Here is a 16,749-nt window from a genome sequence, read left to right on the forward strand (position 1 = left end):
ACTCTCCTGCTGAAAACAACTAAAAATGCTAGCTAAACTATAAAACGCCATCTTTTCAGTGCCAAAGAGCTCTAAAGAATGTATCAGAAGACGTCTAAGGGAAGGTGAGAACACAAAGGTAAAAAAGTTTTTAAAGCTCTAGACACCTTCAGTCATATACCCATCTGGATAAAGAGGTAAAAAGCAGAACTTCGGGTTCTGACAAACTTAGAAGCAAGGAGACTTTTACATTTATGAGCTTAATAAACTGTCTCCAACATCAACCTGGGGAACTCAGAAAATCCACTACCATCTACTTCCAAAGGATTACAGAAGGAATTAATGCAGTTTTGAACAAATGAGGTAAAGAAAAATGAGAACAGAAAGAAAAGAATTTACCTCTGAGCATTTGTAAACTTAAGTATCAGCATCAGGTGGAATTTGATGCCACAGTCTTAGAACACAAGAAAACTCGTTCATCAGGTACCTGGAAGAAGCACATTTGCTCCCATTTTGAAAAGACTCCTTATTCAACTACTTATTAGGGTAGTGGAAAGAGCAGATCTGAGAGACTTAGACTCTAATCTTAGTTCTGCCCCATTCTGGCTTTGTGATCAGATAGAACATTGGATGAATGGTTGAATCTCCCTCTAAAAGTAGGAGATGGGCTTGAGAATCACAAAGGTATCATTAACTTTGTATTTAACAGCCAACATAGTTTTTTGAGTACATATGATCAGGATCCCACCATTCTTCAAAATTTTCACTCAGTGGATAGATTTCCAGAAAAGAAACACAGTCAATAAAAAATCAAAAAGCTCTTAAGAATCTTGTCAAGTTTGCCATTAAATTCCCTCCAAATAACTGCATAAACAAGTACTAACAGATTTTTTTTTTTTTTTTTTTTTTTTTTTTTTTTTTTTTTTTGCCAGTCCTAGGCCTTGGACTCAGGGCCTGAGCACTGTCCCTGGCTTCTTTTTGTTCAAGGCTAGTACTCTGCCACTTGAGTCACAGCACCACTTCTGGCCATTTCTATATATATGGTGCTGGGGAATCGAACCCAGGGCTTCATGTACACGAGGCAATCATTCTTGCCACTAGGCCATATTCCCAGCCCCACTAACAGATTTTTTTTTTTTTTTTTTTTTTTGCCAGTCCTGGGCCTTGGACTCAGGGCCTGAGCATTGTCCCTGGCTTCTTCCCGCTCAAGGCTAGCACTCTGCCACTTGAGCCACAGCGCCGCTTCTGGCCGTTTTCTGTATATGTGGTGCTGGGGAATCGAACCTAGGGCCTCGTGTATCCGAGGCAGGCACTCTTGCCACTAGGCCATATCCCCAGCCCCCACTAACAGATTTTTAAGGGAGAATATTTCATGAACTTTAGACAATAATGGATGGACCTCTTCCTTCTTCATATGAAGCTAGTCTTGACCTTGATTTAAAAAAAATATCAACAATTCTAAGGAGAAAAATAAGTTCTTCACAATGTAAGATCTCTAAGTGGAAAATCATAAATAAGAGACACAATTATTTGTATTAGTCCTTTTTAGCCAAATAATTTACTTAGAGGTTTGAGATTCTTTTTGCATTCTTAGTTGTAGAGATAGTAGCCAGACTTCTTGAGAAATAAATGACTTAGCTAAGGACATGTAAAGAGATATGTAAATGATTTTCCTCATTAAATTTCTTTGATTAGAAGAGAAACCCATTTAAAATGGATTAAGCAAAAAGAGTAATTTCTTGAAAGGACACAGACAGATGGACTCCTGAAGGCCAACACCAGGAGACCCATCTCCAGGGGCTCCATGTTCTCCTCTGCTTCCAACGCCATTTTGCAACATGATGCTTATGACACACAGATAATGCTCTATTTATCCAATTGAACTAATTTATAATTGAAACTATAGGAAATTAATTTATAGAAATAAATCCAATCAATATTCATAGAGTGATAATGACACTGCTCAGGAAATGATTACTATGTAGACAGCTACTATTTTCTGCAAGTTAACTGACTTCTATCTTTATAGGATTGTAAAACAGCTTAATCAAAAAAACAAAAGTAAGTAGCCTAAATAGTTCCAGCCAGGACATCCACTAAATTTCAGGGTTTTTCTGAACACTGTTTTATCTTAAATTACAAAAATTATAAACTCATAAATTATCAGTGGCACAATAGGATATAACAACAGTCTTTCTCTCTATATATATTGAAATACTTCTCTAGGCCCATAAATATAAATAATGTAGGGATCCCTCTTCCCTGGAAAAGCATACAAGCAGAACATAACCTACTCCTTCTACCATACCAGCTTCAGTTTCACTTTATATCACAGTAGCTTCAGAAGGAAAGGACCCCTGCTTCAGGGGCTGTAGGGTATCCTGTTTCAGATAGTTACACCCTTAATAATACTGTGGTCATAAATGCTATCACAAGACTTAAGAATTACTGTTTAATTTCTTGAAGAGTACTGAAAAGTCATAAGCCCTCTCTAATCACGTCTTCAATATTTGATACCATAATGAATTAATATGGATACTTACATAGTCAAACCGTTTCAGACATTAAAAAAAGAGCTCAGAGGGGAAAAAAAAAGAGCTCAGTATTTTTTCTTTCAAAAACAAATGCTCAGGGCTGGGAATATGGCCTAGTGGTAAAGTGCTTGCCTCGTATACATGAAGCCCTGGGTTCGATTCCTCAGCACCACATATATAGAAAAAGCCGGAAGTGGCGCTGTGGCTCAAGTGGTAGAGTGCTAGCCTTGAGCAAAAAGAAGCCAGGGGGGCTGGGGATATGGCCTAGTGGCGAGAGAGCTTGCCTTGTATACATGAGGCCCTGGGTTCAATTCCCCAGCACCACATATACAGAAAACGGCCAGAAGTGGCGCTGTGGCTCAAGTGGCAGAGTGCTAGCCTTGAGCAAAAAGGAAGCCAGGGACAGTGCTCAGGCCCTGAGTCCAAGCCCCAGGACTGGCAACAAAAACAAAACAAACAAACAAAAACAAATGCTCAATCTAATACTAAGTCTGGTCAAAGTTTATTAGGTATTTCCTCAAATCTGTTATCAAGGATGTTAAGAATAACCGAACACCCTTATAACTAATAATTGTTTTGCTTTTAAAGACAAAATCATGACTCTGAGATATAAAATGAGCAAGTGCCAAGATTTTAATATATTAATTACTGCAAGAACTAATCTATACTAATGATTACTTACGATTTTCTTTAAAAATCGAATTGACCAGGCACCAGTGGCTCACACCTGTAATCCTAGCTACTTGGGAGGCTGAGGTCCGAGAATCACGATTCAAAGCCAGCCCAGGCAGGAAAGTTCGTGAGACTCTTGTCTCCAATAAACTACTCTGAAAAAGCTAGAAGTGGCATTGTGACTCAAATGGTAGAGCATTAGCCTTCAGCAAAAGAAACTCCAAGACAGTGCCTAGGCCCAGAGTTCAAGCTGCAGGATAGGAGGAAAAAAACAACCAGTCACATTGGTTAACATACATCTAAAGATACAAACACATAAGTTTGTTAAGAAAACAAGCGGTACAGTGGCTCATACTTGTGATCCCAGTGACTTGGGGGGCAGAAATGGGGTTTGGGGCCACCCTGAATAAAAAGCTATCCTTTATCTGAGTCAATAAGCCAGGCTGGCATGATGGTGTGCACCTATGACCCCAGGAAACTAAAGCAAAAGAGAGCTGGAAGTGTGACTTATATGGTAGGCAGACTACCTACCTAAGCAAGCCTGAGGCCTTAAGTTCAAACTAGCACTGCCCTTCACCAAAAAGAATGAATGACTAACCCCGCCCCCCCCAAGAAAAATAAAACTTACATAGAAATGGATTGACAAGAAATTTTAGGTACATTAGTTTTAGGACTTTTTTTTTTTCAAAGAGTAATCTCATCCATAAGAACCTTTAACTGTGTTTAGAATACTATTATAAAGACAGATGATATCAACTCAGATTGACAAATAATTGTTCATCAGATGGTCTCTTTGGCACAGGACCTATTTATTTAAGAAAAGAAAATGGGATAAATCAACTAGTGGGATATACCAGAGAAATTTGAAACTATTTTTTGGCACATCTGAGTTTCCTCCTCAAGTTTGCCAGAGTGGCTATGAAAACACATTGCAAAGAAATGAAATTTGCTGGGGTTCTGTTTACTTTAGTATGTGGCTTGATATCCAGCCTTAGAAGCCAAAGAGAACAACAGTAGTGGTGTTCTTGATAAATATTTTCCCCCATATATTCAGACTCCTTGTACTGGTGATCTCAGACTGTTTTTGTCATTGAGCAAGTGTTTTCATTGTAGCTAACCTGAAGCACGAGTGACAGCTGAATCTGGCCTCTCTCTTGTGTGCCTGGCCGGGTCTTGTTAATAGATTACAGCATTCCACTCTTGTTAGTGCCAGCGACACAGGAGAAACATTTACTATTATGCTATTTAGTAATGATAAAGGTGACAGAAAAAGTCTTTTTATGGAAGTTGGGTCCTCACAGCAACTCTTCATGCTTATGATAAAGAGACACTAGTTGGCTGTCAAACAGAGGTGCACTAGCTTGTTATCTACAGGGCCGATACTGCCTCTTAAAATCCCTTCCTGTGCCAGGAACCCATCTGAAATGAAGGCTTACAGAGCTACAGATAGCAGAGCACTTTTCTGGTCCAGAAGTACACAAAGGGTTAGCCCTCCTTTTGTAGGAGAAAAATTTCATGTAAGTTTTTAATAAAGCTCATATTCTTTTCTTTTGTTGCAGATTTAAAAATATTGAGAGAAATATGCTTGATAATTTCTATTGATGGAAAATTCAGAGATAAATATTTCAGTATACCAAAAGAGCAAGATTGCATTAATTACTCTTAAGATATATGATAATTAGGAAGAAGAATCCAGATATTTAAGGGCTAGAGTAAATCATCTGTGTCACAATAAGATCTATGGGTACCTACTATATTTATTCTGTTTCTAGAGCTGTATCAATTGTAAGAGTTCTGTATGTTATGTTATTTGGAATATTAGCATTTTCACTGCTGATTGCAACTGGAAGAGATTGGATAGGTAGAACTTGCTGTTGAGGGTGCAAGAGGACAAATGTCTCCATCCCTTAGTATTTTGAGTAACAGGTCCTTTGTGGCTAAGTACACAAAAATATCCATATGTAATCATAGAACTCAGAGTTTAGTTCCATGGAGCAGTTGAGGAAATAGATTTAGCATTTGCCATGTCCATTTGTTGTTCTTGTTGTTGTTTCAATTCAAGACCTTGCACTTGCTAGGCAGGCACTTTCAGCCTGAGCTATACTTTCAGTCCTTCTCCATCTTCTTCAAGACAAGGTCTCATTGCATAAACTCAGGCTGGCCTCTTTAAAAATATTCCTTCCTCAGCTTCCGAACTGCTGGGATTACAGACATGCCTTCGTCACATCCCTGCTAATGATTGCTTTAATAAAAGACATTGTGTATGTATGAGACTCCCAACAGGTATCAAGTAGTTGGAGAAGTGAACATATCTATATTGATGACTGCGTGTGACTTTCTCTGAGCCTATAAAATAAAATAAAAAAATCATACTAAAGTAAAATTTTAAGAAGATTTGGCTTTGAAGAAACAAAAACATTCTCAAATCTTAATATGCTATGTTTGCATTCTATTTCAGGAAAAAGGAAGACAATAAGCATCTATAGTTATTACAAATCATTTTAAAGGGATACTAATAAAATATACCTTAGATCTAATTTATCACTTATTGATGTATTTATCTTGAACTAGTGTTCTCATCAAACTTGATTTCCTAAGTAAACACTCATAGTTAGTTGGAAAATTTTAATGTCTAATACTTCTCAGGTTTGCTGGAAAGTCAACATCTCAAACTATTTAGGTTGAACCCACTAACTACCTTAAAAATTAGAACCTATTGGTTTTTTTTTTTTTTTTTGGCCAGTCCTGGGCCTTGGACTCAGGGCCTGAGCACTGTCCCTGGCTTCTTCCCGCTCAAGGCTAGCACTCTGCCACTTGAGCCACAGCGCCGCTTCTGGCCATTTTCTGTATATGTGGTGCTGGGGAATCGAACCTAGGGCCTCGTGTATCCGAGGCAGGCACTCTTGCCACTAGGCTATATCCCCAGCCCGGGTTTTTTTAATTAGACATTCTGCAGGTAAAATATTAATCACTATTCTTCAAGCTCTTGATTTTAAAATTTATTCTTGGGTTTGGACTCGGGGCCTGTGTGCTGTTCTTGAGCTTTTTTCTGCTCAAGGTTAGCACTCTGCTTTCTCTACTGCTGGCTCCCTAATACTCTGAGCCATAGCTCTATCTCCAAGTCTTATGGATTTACCTGCCTGGGCTATCTCTGAACTGTAATCCTCAGATCTCAGCCTCCTTCATAGCTAGGATTACAGGTGTGAGCCATTAGCACCTGGCTAAAATTTACTCTTTTAAGTACTAAACAAGTTATTTCAGATGACCTTGTTTTTAAAAAGTCATTAAACCAATTGTCCACTAAATTTTCATTCCAAAAAAGGTAATAGTGTGATCCAGAAGATATGAAAATGAAACTCAAGAAGGCTATCTGGAAAGTCAGTCCATAAAGCAAATCATAAAAGGGGCTCTATGGAAGAGCTAGCAAAGGGGAGAGTGAGGCATTCTGAATAACATTTGGTGACAAATTTTGAAGCATGTAAAGTCTGCAATAATATGTGCATTCACTATAGGAAGGAGACTTTATTGACATCAGTATTTGATTTGAGCCTTTATATTTTAGAATTATGCAGGAAATGATAGCATTCAACAAGAAATTAGAGAGACTCAGGACTAATTTCTCTGGACAGGAGAAATTCTCATAGGCAGAAAGGAATGTCAGTAGATGAAGTAGCTGGGATGTGTAATTTATAAATGCACACTAAAACATTTTGATCGATTTCTAATTCCATACAATACAATTTCTAATTTCCATACAATACTACAATATGTCTGTCCTATTTTCTTAGCATACAATGGAAGAATTAATCTTGCTATTCTCTTAGGTTTGCCTTTCTTGAAGAATCAAGAGTACATTTGTGGTCACTTAAACATTTCAGTGGCTCTTACATAATTAAGTTCATTCAACCTGTGCTCTCTTAATCAATTTTACAGAAAAATTCATGGCAAGTTAGTATTCTTTGTGTGTGAATTTTCCAATTGTATTTCAGACGTTAAGAAAGAAAGGCCTTAATGGTTGTGAGAGCCCTGATGCTGACGATTACTTTGAGCACAGTCCACTCTCGGAGGACAGATTCAGCAAACTAAATGAAGATAGTGATTTTATTTTCAAACGAGGCCCTGTAAGTACTTTCGCTTTACCTCTACTTTTTATTTGTTGATCCTTTCTGTTAACTTCATCATCTAGGCTCTGAACAAGAAGGAACACAGAGGGTGCGACAGCCCAGACCCTGATACTTCCTATGTGCTAACTCCACATACAGAAGAAAAATATAAAAAAATTAACGAGGAATTTGATAATATGATGCGGAATCATAAAATCGCAGTGAGTACTAAAGTATGGTTTATGCTTTTATCTTGTGCATGAAGAAGTTGACCATACATCTTATATGGTAGCCTGATGTCAGTAATAAGTAGAAGAGAAAATGAAAGCTCTTTTTTTTTTTTTTTTTTTTGCTTTATAGAACTTTTAAATTGTTGAAATCTCATAATAGCACATGCCCTGTTTCTTTTTGTTGTTGTTGTTTTGCTTGCTTTTAATATGGCACTTAGGGTTGACTGTCGGGATCTGAACAATCCCCTTCTCCCCGATCTCCCGGGGAGAATGGTGAACCCCCAAATCTATGAAAGAGCACTCGGCCTTGCCTTCCGCCGGCAGAAGGCCAAAGGTATACTCTCATGGACTTGCGCTAAGTTGAGGAAAGGTTGCTGAAGCCTCCCCCTCCCCCCAGTCCCCTCACGTTACCAAGAGCGGGGGCGAAAAGGAAGGCATCAGGGACACGCTGCTATGGTGGGATGCGTCTCAAAAACTTTAATAGGGAAAGGCATTTATATAGAGGCAATGGCGGGAAAGAAAGGGGGCTGGCCAAAGGGCCAGTCATAGGCTAATGACCATGTCCATCAAGTGATATCACGAAACTTCCTTTGTGGGCGGGACAACCCCATCATGGTGGCACGCACGTGTTCACCTCCCAGGGGCGGAGGCTTTCTTTTCCGGTTGAGGCCAGAAGGTGGGAGGTACTTCCTCCCATTGTCCCAAGGCTGGTGGAAGGGCAGCCTTCCACCCAGGCCATAACAATCCCCAACAGTTGACCTCAGGATCTTGTACTTGCCAAGAAAGTGCTCTACTACTTGAGCCATACCCCTAGTTCTTTTTTTTTTTTTTTTTTTTGTCTTTATTTTTTGAACAGGGTCTTTCATGTGAAGGCTGGGGCCAAGTTGGACCAAGACCCACCACAGCTACAATAAGAGCTGTGCACCTCCACATCCACCGATTGACTGAGACAGGGCCTTACATTCATGCCTGACATAGAACAGTGTCTTTCTAATCTTCGCCTCCTAAATAACCAGGATTGTGGGTGTGAGCCACTGGTGTGCCACCATGTTCATTATCTTAAATATAAAAGAGAAAACATCCTAAGCTAAGCTCTGCTGCTTATTATTTATATCTTCAGATTGGTAACCCAAATATCCTGACTTCTAATTACATCTATAAAGTGAATGTGTTGGCTTACACAGTTTAAGGTACCTTCGGCTCTAAAATTCTATAGTATTTACTATAAGGTCGATATAAGGCTTTTTGCTCCCTTTCCCATAACTTTATATATGTGTACACACATATTATTTATAAATTATATAGAATACATGTTTTATATTATACATGTCATTTATATATACAAATTGTATAAGCACCTATTTTATATATCAAATATGTACTCAAATATTGAGAATACCAAATGTAAAGTAGTTGGATATTACATTTCGTTGCAGAATTTTGTTATGAAATTATTTTAAATTATTTTTTAGTTTTTTATTTTTTTGCTGATCCTGGGGCTGCACGCAGGGCCTGGGCGCTGTCCCTGAGCCTCTTTGTGCTCAAGGCTAGGGCTCTACCACTTGAGCCACAGCGCCACTTCTGGCTTTTTCTTAGTAGTTTTTGGAGATGAGAGTCTCACAGACTTTCCTGCCCAGAATGGCTTCGAACCATGATCCTCAGATCTCAGCTTCCTAAGTAGCTAGGATTACAGGCATGAGCTACCCGTACCCGCCTTAAATTATTTTGTATAATTGTTTTAATAGTAAAGAACTAAGCTTACTGTTTGGCTCTTTGAATGTGTTCCAAAGTACTTGGCAGTAATAGCACCAAATAACTACTCTTTCAGTGTGTTGAAACTAAGGAAGAAGCCTGGGTTAAATTGTAATTTAAAGAAGAAATGTTCTTAAACTGGTTCCAAAGCAAATAGTTACTGTAAGTTTTTTTTTAGTGTCATGTATCTAACAGTACTTTTTTGAGCTTTTATTCCTAGACATAAATCTTTTTATCTAACTATAGTGAAACAGTACTTTTTTGAGCTTATGTTCCTGGACATGATAAATCTTTTTTTTTCTAATAGCATAAATACAGAGAAGTAGGGTTCATTGTGACATTTCCATATATATGCAAGTGTTGTGACATTTCTCTACATATATAAATATATCTCAACTTAGTAGTTCCTTAGAGTTCTTCTCACTGGCAGCTCAATTGGCAAGAGTTCCTTAAACTGTCATTCTAGATCAGATTTCCTAACTCCTTATAAGGTAGCCTTTAAGTAATAAGTTGGATCCATTGCAGATACTTACTGTACTGTTAGAGTTCCTTCTCTAAGAAACCATACCCTAAAATATGCATCATGTATCATTTCTTCAAATAGTCCTAAAGAAAAATACCATTGAGGGGGCTGGGAATATGGCCTAGTGGCAAGAGTGCTTGCCTCCTTCCTATACATGAGGCCCTGGGTTTGATTCCTCAGCACCACATATACAGAAAATGGCCAGAAGTGGCGCTGTGGCTCAAGTGACAGAGTGCTAGCCTTGAGCAAAAAAGAAGCCAGGGACAGTGCTCAGGCCCTGAGTCCAAGGCCTAGGACTGGCCAAAAAAAAAAAAAAAAAAAATATATATATATATATATATATATATATATATATATATATATATATACCATTGAGGACGTATTTTTGGGTAAATATTGTTATTCTCAAAGTAATCCTACCAGACACAGAAAAATCCCCTCTAACCTCACAGGGATATTGTTGTTGTAGTTAGCATTAAATTGCAAAAATATTTCCCAAGTCAAATTGCTATATATCTGTAAAATTTTCTTACATGTGTGTTGTTTTGTATTTGTTGATGAAGTAAAGTTTTCCTGCCTGAAATTAACTATTGAATAGAATACACTAATTATATTCTTCTAATTCTGAATTAATTAACAGTGTTACTTTACTTTTCAAATTACTGTTTTAAAATGAGGAAATTTTTTTCTTCCCCTCTGTCACTTTAAATTATAAGGAATCCTATCATTTATCATTGACAAGTGTATTGTAAATAGTCTATGGAGGAAATACAACAGGAAAGTAGGAAATACCCTTTTAAAGGAATGTGGAATCTCTTGGCAGAAGAGAAGGTAGCATGGATAATATTTGTAATTTAATCTTGTGTAATTTTGTAATTTAATCTTTGTGCAATTTAAAGAAGATGCCAAAATATTCAGTACTTGCTTATCACTAGTTTTGTTGTTTAGACCAAGTTTCTTTGTATTTTTAAAAATTTTACTCAGATTATATTGCGTCCTGTTTATAACTACTTGTTCTTTAGTTCTTTTTTTAGTACTGTGAAGAATGTCAATCAATCAAATCAGGCTGGCCTTATTTAAAATGTCCCAAAATCAATGTATTTATTAATAATGCATTAATAATAAAATGACATGTGTTCCTACTTTCATTACATTTGGGGCTGATCAGTAGAGGTATAATGTTATAAAACCAGTTTGCATTGAAATGTTCATTAATGCTTACTTGGTAATAAGTATATATTTTGTAATGTCAAAGTTCAACAGAAGTACTTTAACATCAGATTTTAATCTAACCCTTATGTCTATGTGTACTTGAGATATATGCATTTATTGTGTTGGTGTATATGCATTAATATATAGAATATTGAAGACAAAAGTTCATGACAAACATTTATGTTTGAATAAAATAAGTTATTTAATGTAGAGGAAAAATGAACACTTTTCTCCTTGTTTCCTTACAGCCAGGTTTGCCGCCTCAAAACTTCTCAATGTCTGTCACCGTCCCCGTGACAAGCCCTAATGCGTTGTCCTACACTAACCCAGGAAGTTCCCTTGTGTCACCGTCTTTGGCAGCCAGCTCAACGTTAACAGATACAAGCATGCTCTCTCCACCTCCAGCCACATTACATAGAAATGTGTCCCCTGGAGCTCCTCAGAGACCACCCAGTGCTGGCAATGCAAGTAGGTGATGTTATCTGTGCTGGCTCTTCTTCATCAAAGATGATGGAAAGCAAGTTGCTAACATAAGTGTCTTACTCTGCCTTAGTTTTATTGTCTGGATAGCCAGAACTCACTGTAACATAATTGGAACATAATTTTAAGATTTTTTTTTTCTTTTGTTTGTCATGGGGCTTGAACTGGGCCTGGGTATTGCACCCTGAGCTCTTCTGCTCAAGGCCAGCACTCTACCATTTGAGCTACAGTGCCACTTCTGGTTTTCTGGTGGTTAATTGGAGATGAGTCTCATGGCCTTTCCTGCTTGGACTGGCTTCAAACCGTGATCCTCAAATTGCAACCTCCTGAGTAGCTAGGATTTACAGGCATGAGCCACCAACACTCAGCTGTTTTAAGATTTTTAAAAAAATATCTATGAAGACAAACTTAATGTCAGGCAGAGTAGAATAATATACAGAACCTTCCATCAATCAGCTTTTCTTATCATGGGAAAGATATACTTTGACAGGCAGAAAATATGATTTGGATATTATGAGCAAACACTTAAAGCTAAATGTGAACACTTATGTTTTGTGCTTCTCCTCCTGCCTGAATTAGTTCAGTAATTTAGCAGAAACCTGAAGCTCATTTGATGCATAATGTATGTATTACATTGTCTTCTTTACATACTGTATTAATGGTACCCAACATATACAGCTTGTATTGTGCTCATTCTTACTATTGTATTGATGCATAGGAGGGAAGATTTGTCCACAGATTACTAGATCAATTCATGTGTGCTGTTGTATACAAACACACACAGAATTATGTAGTATATATACACACGAGGGTGTGCGCATGTGTAACTATATATGTATGTATATATATTCAGGATTGTATGCGTGTACAATTATACCCGATTACATGCTAATAACAACTTTAGACTGGGCTAGTTTTTATTTCAGTTTTAGAACTGAAGTGAGGATTATCGTTACCTCTGTTCAGATCATAGAGTTCATTCAAATGTGTCATTTGCACTCTCTTTATATTGTTGTTAGGTGGGATGTTGAACACTGCAGACCTCACAGTGCCAAATGGAGCTGGAAGCAGCCCAGTGGGTGAGCAAATTCCTACTGTTTTATTTTGTAGGATACTTACACCCTTTCCCACAATACCCCTGCTTTTTCCTTTCCCTTTCACCATGGCCTTAAGTTCACTTATGCTTCATTCATTAAGTGCTCAGTGCTTCCTCCATTTTTGACATTGTTCTTTTCTAAGGACCATGTTGCCTTTATGCAACATTTGTGTCAAAATAGATGAAGGAGACATTTCCTTTATTTTTCTTCGTTACCACCAGAGATAGACTGTTAGCAAATTACTGTATCTTACAACAGGATGCCATGTTTACAGAGAGACCAGAACACAAAAGAAATGAAATTATTAAAAAAAAAAAAAACTAAATCACAGAGGGCTAGAATCAAGTGGGAGAGCAGCAGAGCCTCATTTCAGTCCCCAGAATTGCCAAAAAGGAAGAATAAAACAGGAAAAAAATTGAGAATTTGAGAGCTGTAATAAGATATAAAATGAAAAAATAGGAACAAGACCTAGAGTATACAACAAAATGTCTAATAATATATTTTAAGTTGAAGCCCAGGAGGCAAAAACAGTGAAAACTAGGTAGAGTACTTAAAACAATAACCACAGAAATTTCCAAAACTGACCAAAAAAAAAAACAAAAACCCAAAACAAAAACATCCCATAAGCCACAGATTCAGGAAGCCCTATAAAAATCCATATGGGATACAAATAATTCTATACTTTATAAGAAAAAAATTAAATCTGTAAGTACAGAAAGCTGGACTTGGCTTGGTGACACTCTCCTGTAATTCCAGCTGTATGGGGAAGCCTAAAATGGTTGAATGTAGATGGAGAGATATGGTGTGTCCTGGCAGAAAGCAAGACCTTCTCAAAAACAACCAGTGCAAAAAGGGTTGTAAATTTGTAACAATCTTCCTGGAAAGGATTTGGCAAGATTTCAGTAGTCAAAAAAAATGTGTATTCTTGGGGCTGGGAATATGGCCTAGTGGCAAAGAGTGCTTGCCTCATATACATGAAGCCCTAGGTTTAATTCCTCAGCACCACATATGTAGGAAACAGCCAGAAGTGGCACTGTGGCTCAAGTGGCAGAGTGCTAGCCTTGAGCAAAAAGAAACCAGGGACAGTGCTCAGGCCGAGTCCAAGCCCCAGGACTGGCAAAAAAAAAAAAAAAAAAAAAAGTATTCTCTAAGCCCACTAATCCCATTATCAGAGAATCTCTCCCTAGAAGTAAATTAGAATATGCAAAGGTTCATCATAACTTTATTTATAGTAATGAGTAATGGGAAATCAGCATATTCAGCAATGTGAAAATTAAGTAATTTCAGCTGAATTCTTTTTACTCATGATTTTAAACTATGCAAAATATATGCTCATGGAAAATAAAAAGAAGAAGGTAAATCCAAACTGATTAGAGTAGTTAGGATAATGGAAATAGAAATGTTTTTCTCCCTCTCCTCTACTTATGATTTTTTTCTGTGATGCTGTAGTTATGTGTCATTCTATCGTCATAGCATTTTATCATAGTAAATTGAAATTGGCCCTTTCTCCCATTACTGAGTATTTCTTGTTATTTAAATTTATGTTATTATCTGTGCAAACTAAACTTGGCAGCTTATTCTTATGGTAAAATGGATCTTTTATGGTGGTGACCTCTAGATATTTAATTATGATTTATTAGATTCATTTCTCTATTGGAAGTTTACATTTAGTACTCAATGGTTTAATACTCACTGTGGTTCAGATGTCTTTGGAGACTCCTTTTAATTTGGGGCATACTTTTAAATATCAAACATGAGATGAAATAAAAAATAATCCATCAACTTCACTTTTTACAGACAGGTTGAGAAAGAAAAGAATATATTGGAGTAGAAACCGAGAAGCTGAAGATGCTCTTGGAATTGTTGAATGAAGGTGAAGTGAGGGTTTCCCTGATGCAGGGCAGTGGCAGATAAAGGATAGACGAGGGGAAAGAAATTAAGAATGAAAGAAGGGGCTGGGAATATGGCCTAGTGGTAGAGTGATTGCGCTGTATACATGAAGCCCTGGGTTCGATTCCTCAGCACCACATATATAGAAAAGGCCAGAAGTGGTGCTGTGGCTCAAGTGGCAGAGTGCTAGCCTTGAGCAAAAAGAAGCCAGGGACAGTGCTCAGGCCCTGAGTTCAAGCCCCAGGACTGGCAAAAAAAAAAAAAAAAAAAGGAATGAAAGAAGCTTGATAGCTCTGTGAATGGGGACAGGGAGAGCAGAAGACAACATCAGTACAGGCTAAACCGATTGGGTTGCAGTGACAGCAGCCTATCTGTGACTTAGTGATCATCTCATGGCTGGTGCAGAGATGAAGCAGAAGTTCAAGTTGAGGAACTGTTCACATTGAAGCCAGGCATGCTTCAACCATTATAACGTCTGTGATAGAGGAGGAGAAAGTTGCCTCTTTGTAACTGGCAACCCAAGAGCAACTGGGAAGGGAATTCATTATTTGGAAAGAAGTATCCCATATAGCAAACCTGTATTGTCCATCACCTAAGAATTGTCCCCTGATTAGATACATTTATCATCAGTTATTTCAAAACCATGGTTTTGTTTGATTTAGCTTTTAATATCATGAACTTCATGTAATTTTTTACATAAATTATATAATATAACTCTATGTCTCTGTGTCTGTGAGAACTGGAGCTTCAAGCCACAGCTCTATTTTCCACTTTTTGGTAATTAGTTGGAGATAAGAGTCCTATGGACTTTCCTGCCCAAGCTGGCTTTGAACTACAATCTTCAGATCTCAGCCTCCCGTGTAGCTGGGATTATAAGCATGAGCTACCAGTGCCCAGGTGGGATTTCAAAACTTTTACAATCTACTTTTGCTTCTTTATCGAATAGTTCACTGAATATTTCTCAAATTTTTCAAAAAGTTTGTCAAATATGATAAAATCCATTATGGATTCTTTATTGACTCAAGATCTTTTGAAGTTTCCTTATCAGTTGAACATCTAAAATAGGTTTATTGTAAAACATGAATAACATCACTGACTAGAGTTTAGCCGTATATGAATAGTACTAAGGACACAGAATGTATGCCAGCCACCTGAAAGCATTATTTCGTCTGTGGTGACTTACATTCAGAAATATGAGTAAGGCTAGCAGAATTGACAGTTTCACTTAGAGATAGAGGACCGTAATTGAGACCAGGTTTAAGTTTTAGGAGTCATGTTATACAGTTTTCCCAAGAGCATTTTTTTAAAGGAATAGTAAGTTAGCATGAAAACTTAAAGATTACATTTTATGTATTTATTTATTTGGTGTCAGTCCTAGAACTTGAACTCAGGGCCTGGGCTTTGTTTTTGCCCCAGGCTAGTACTCTACCACGTGAGCACAACTCTTCTGACCTTGTGGTGCTTAATTGGAGATAAGAGTCTTGCACATTCTCCTGCCCAGGCTGGCTTTGTACCTCAATCCTCAGAGCTCAACCTCCTGAGTAGCTAGTATTACAGACACAAGCCACAGGCACCCAACAGGCATTTTGAATTGTGACAAGAGAAGATACGTACTATCAACACCTCAAAAATGTCTTTATTTTTGTCATAAGAATTAAATTTTGTCATAAGAAGGTGTGAGGTATATATTGGGTAATATATTGCTAGATCCTATGCTATACCAAGTTGTGTATGTGAAATCAGGTTCACCCTGGCAAGTTACCAAACGCCTACATCATCCTTAATGACTGTCTGCTGCAGAATGACTTTAGATCTCCTTAGACTTATGATTTGATTCTCATAGATTATGAGAGTACCATATAAAAAGCACTATAGGATCCTCATGAAAAAATTGAACTTGTGCTTCCAGATGATCTATTCCTCTAAATTATAAATTTGTACCAACTTATAATATCATGAAGTGGAAATTCTGCTTAATCATTCATATTGGAGTGCAAATCAATTACATAGTCTAATAACTGAGAATCAGAACACACACTCATGTCATATATTAAGGGAAACTTTGTTTCATACTGCTCTGCATTATAAAATTTCTATTAAGTCATCCTATTTTGAATAATTATTTGATAAACATTTTGTGTTCTCCAGATGTCTAGATTAGCAATTTGCCCCTGTCCAGCTCTGGGAAGAGTGCTACTCCCCAGAAGGCCTGGAGCAGAGGTGGTTTTGTGAACAGCCTGGCTTTCTGAAACTTAACAGGATGCAGGAAATTTCTCT

The 16,749-nt window shown here is 37.5% G+C and overlaps 1 protein-coding gene across 7 annotated transcripts in view; it reads left to right on the forward strand.

Annotated features, from left to right (window-relative positions):
- Mef2a (myocyte enhancer factor 2A) overlaps nt 1-16,749 on the forward strand; it is an 88,412-nt gene that overhangs the window by 49,075 nt on the left and 22,588 nt on the right. For 5 of the 7 annotated variants that reach the window (XM_048329798.1, XM_048329801.1, XM_048329803.1 and 2 more), the window contains 3 exons: nt 7,372-7,509; nt 11,254-11,473; nt 12,505-12,564. In XM_048329798.1, coding sequence (XP_048185755.1) covers nt 7,372-7,509; nt 11,254-11,473; nt 12,505-12,564 — 418 coding nt within the window. Of the gene's footprint in view, nt 1-7,174; nt 7,307-7,371; nt 7,510-11,253; nt 11,474-12,504; nt 12,565-16,749 lie in introns of all 7 variants that reach the window. The other 2 variants (XM_048329800.1, XM_048329802.1) reach the window with 1 other exon arrangement.

This window comes from Perognathus longimembris, chromosome 20, assembly GCF_023159225.1.
Source record: "Perognathus longimembris pacificus isolate PPM17 chromosome 20, ASM2315922v1, whole genome shotgun sequence".
In the NCBI taxonomy this organism is placed as follows: domain Eukaryota; kingdom Metazoa; phylum Chordata; class Mammalia; order Rodentia; family Heteromyidae; genus Perognathus; species Perognathus longimembris.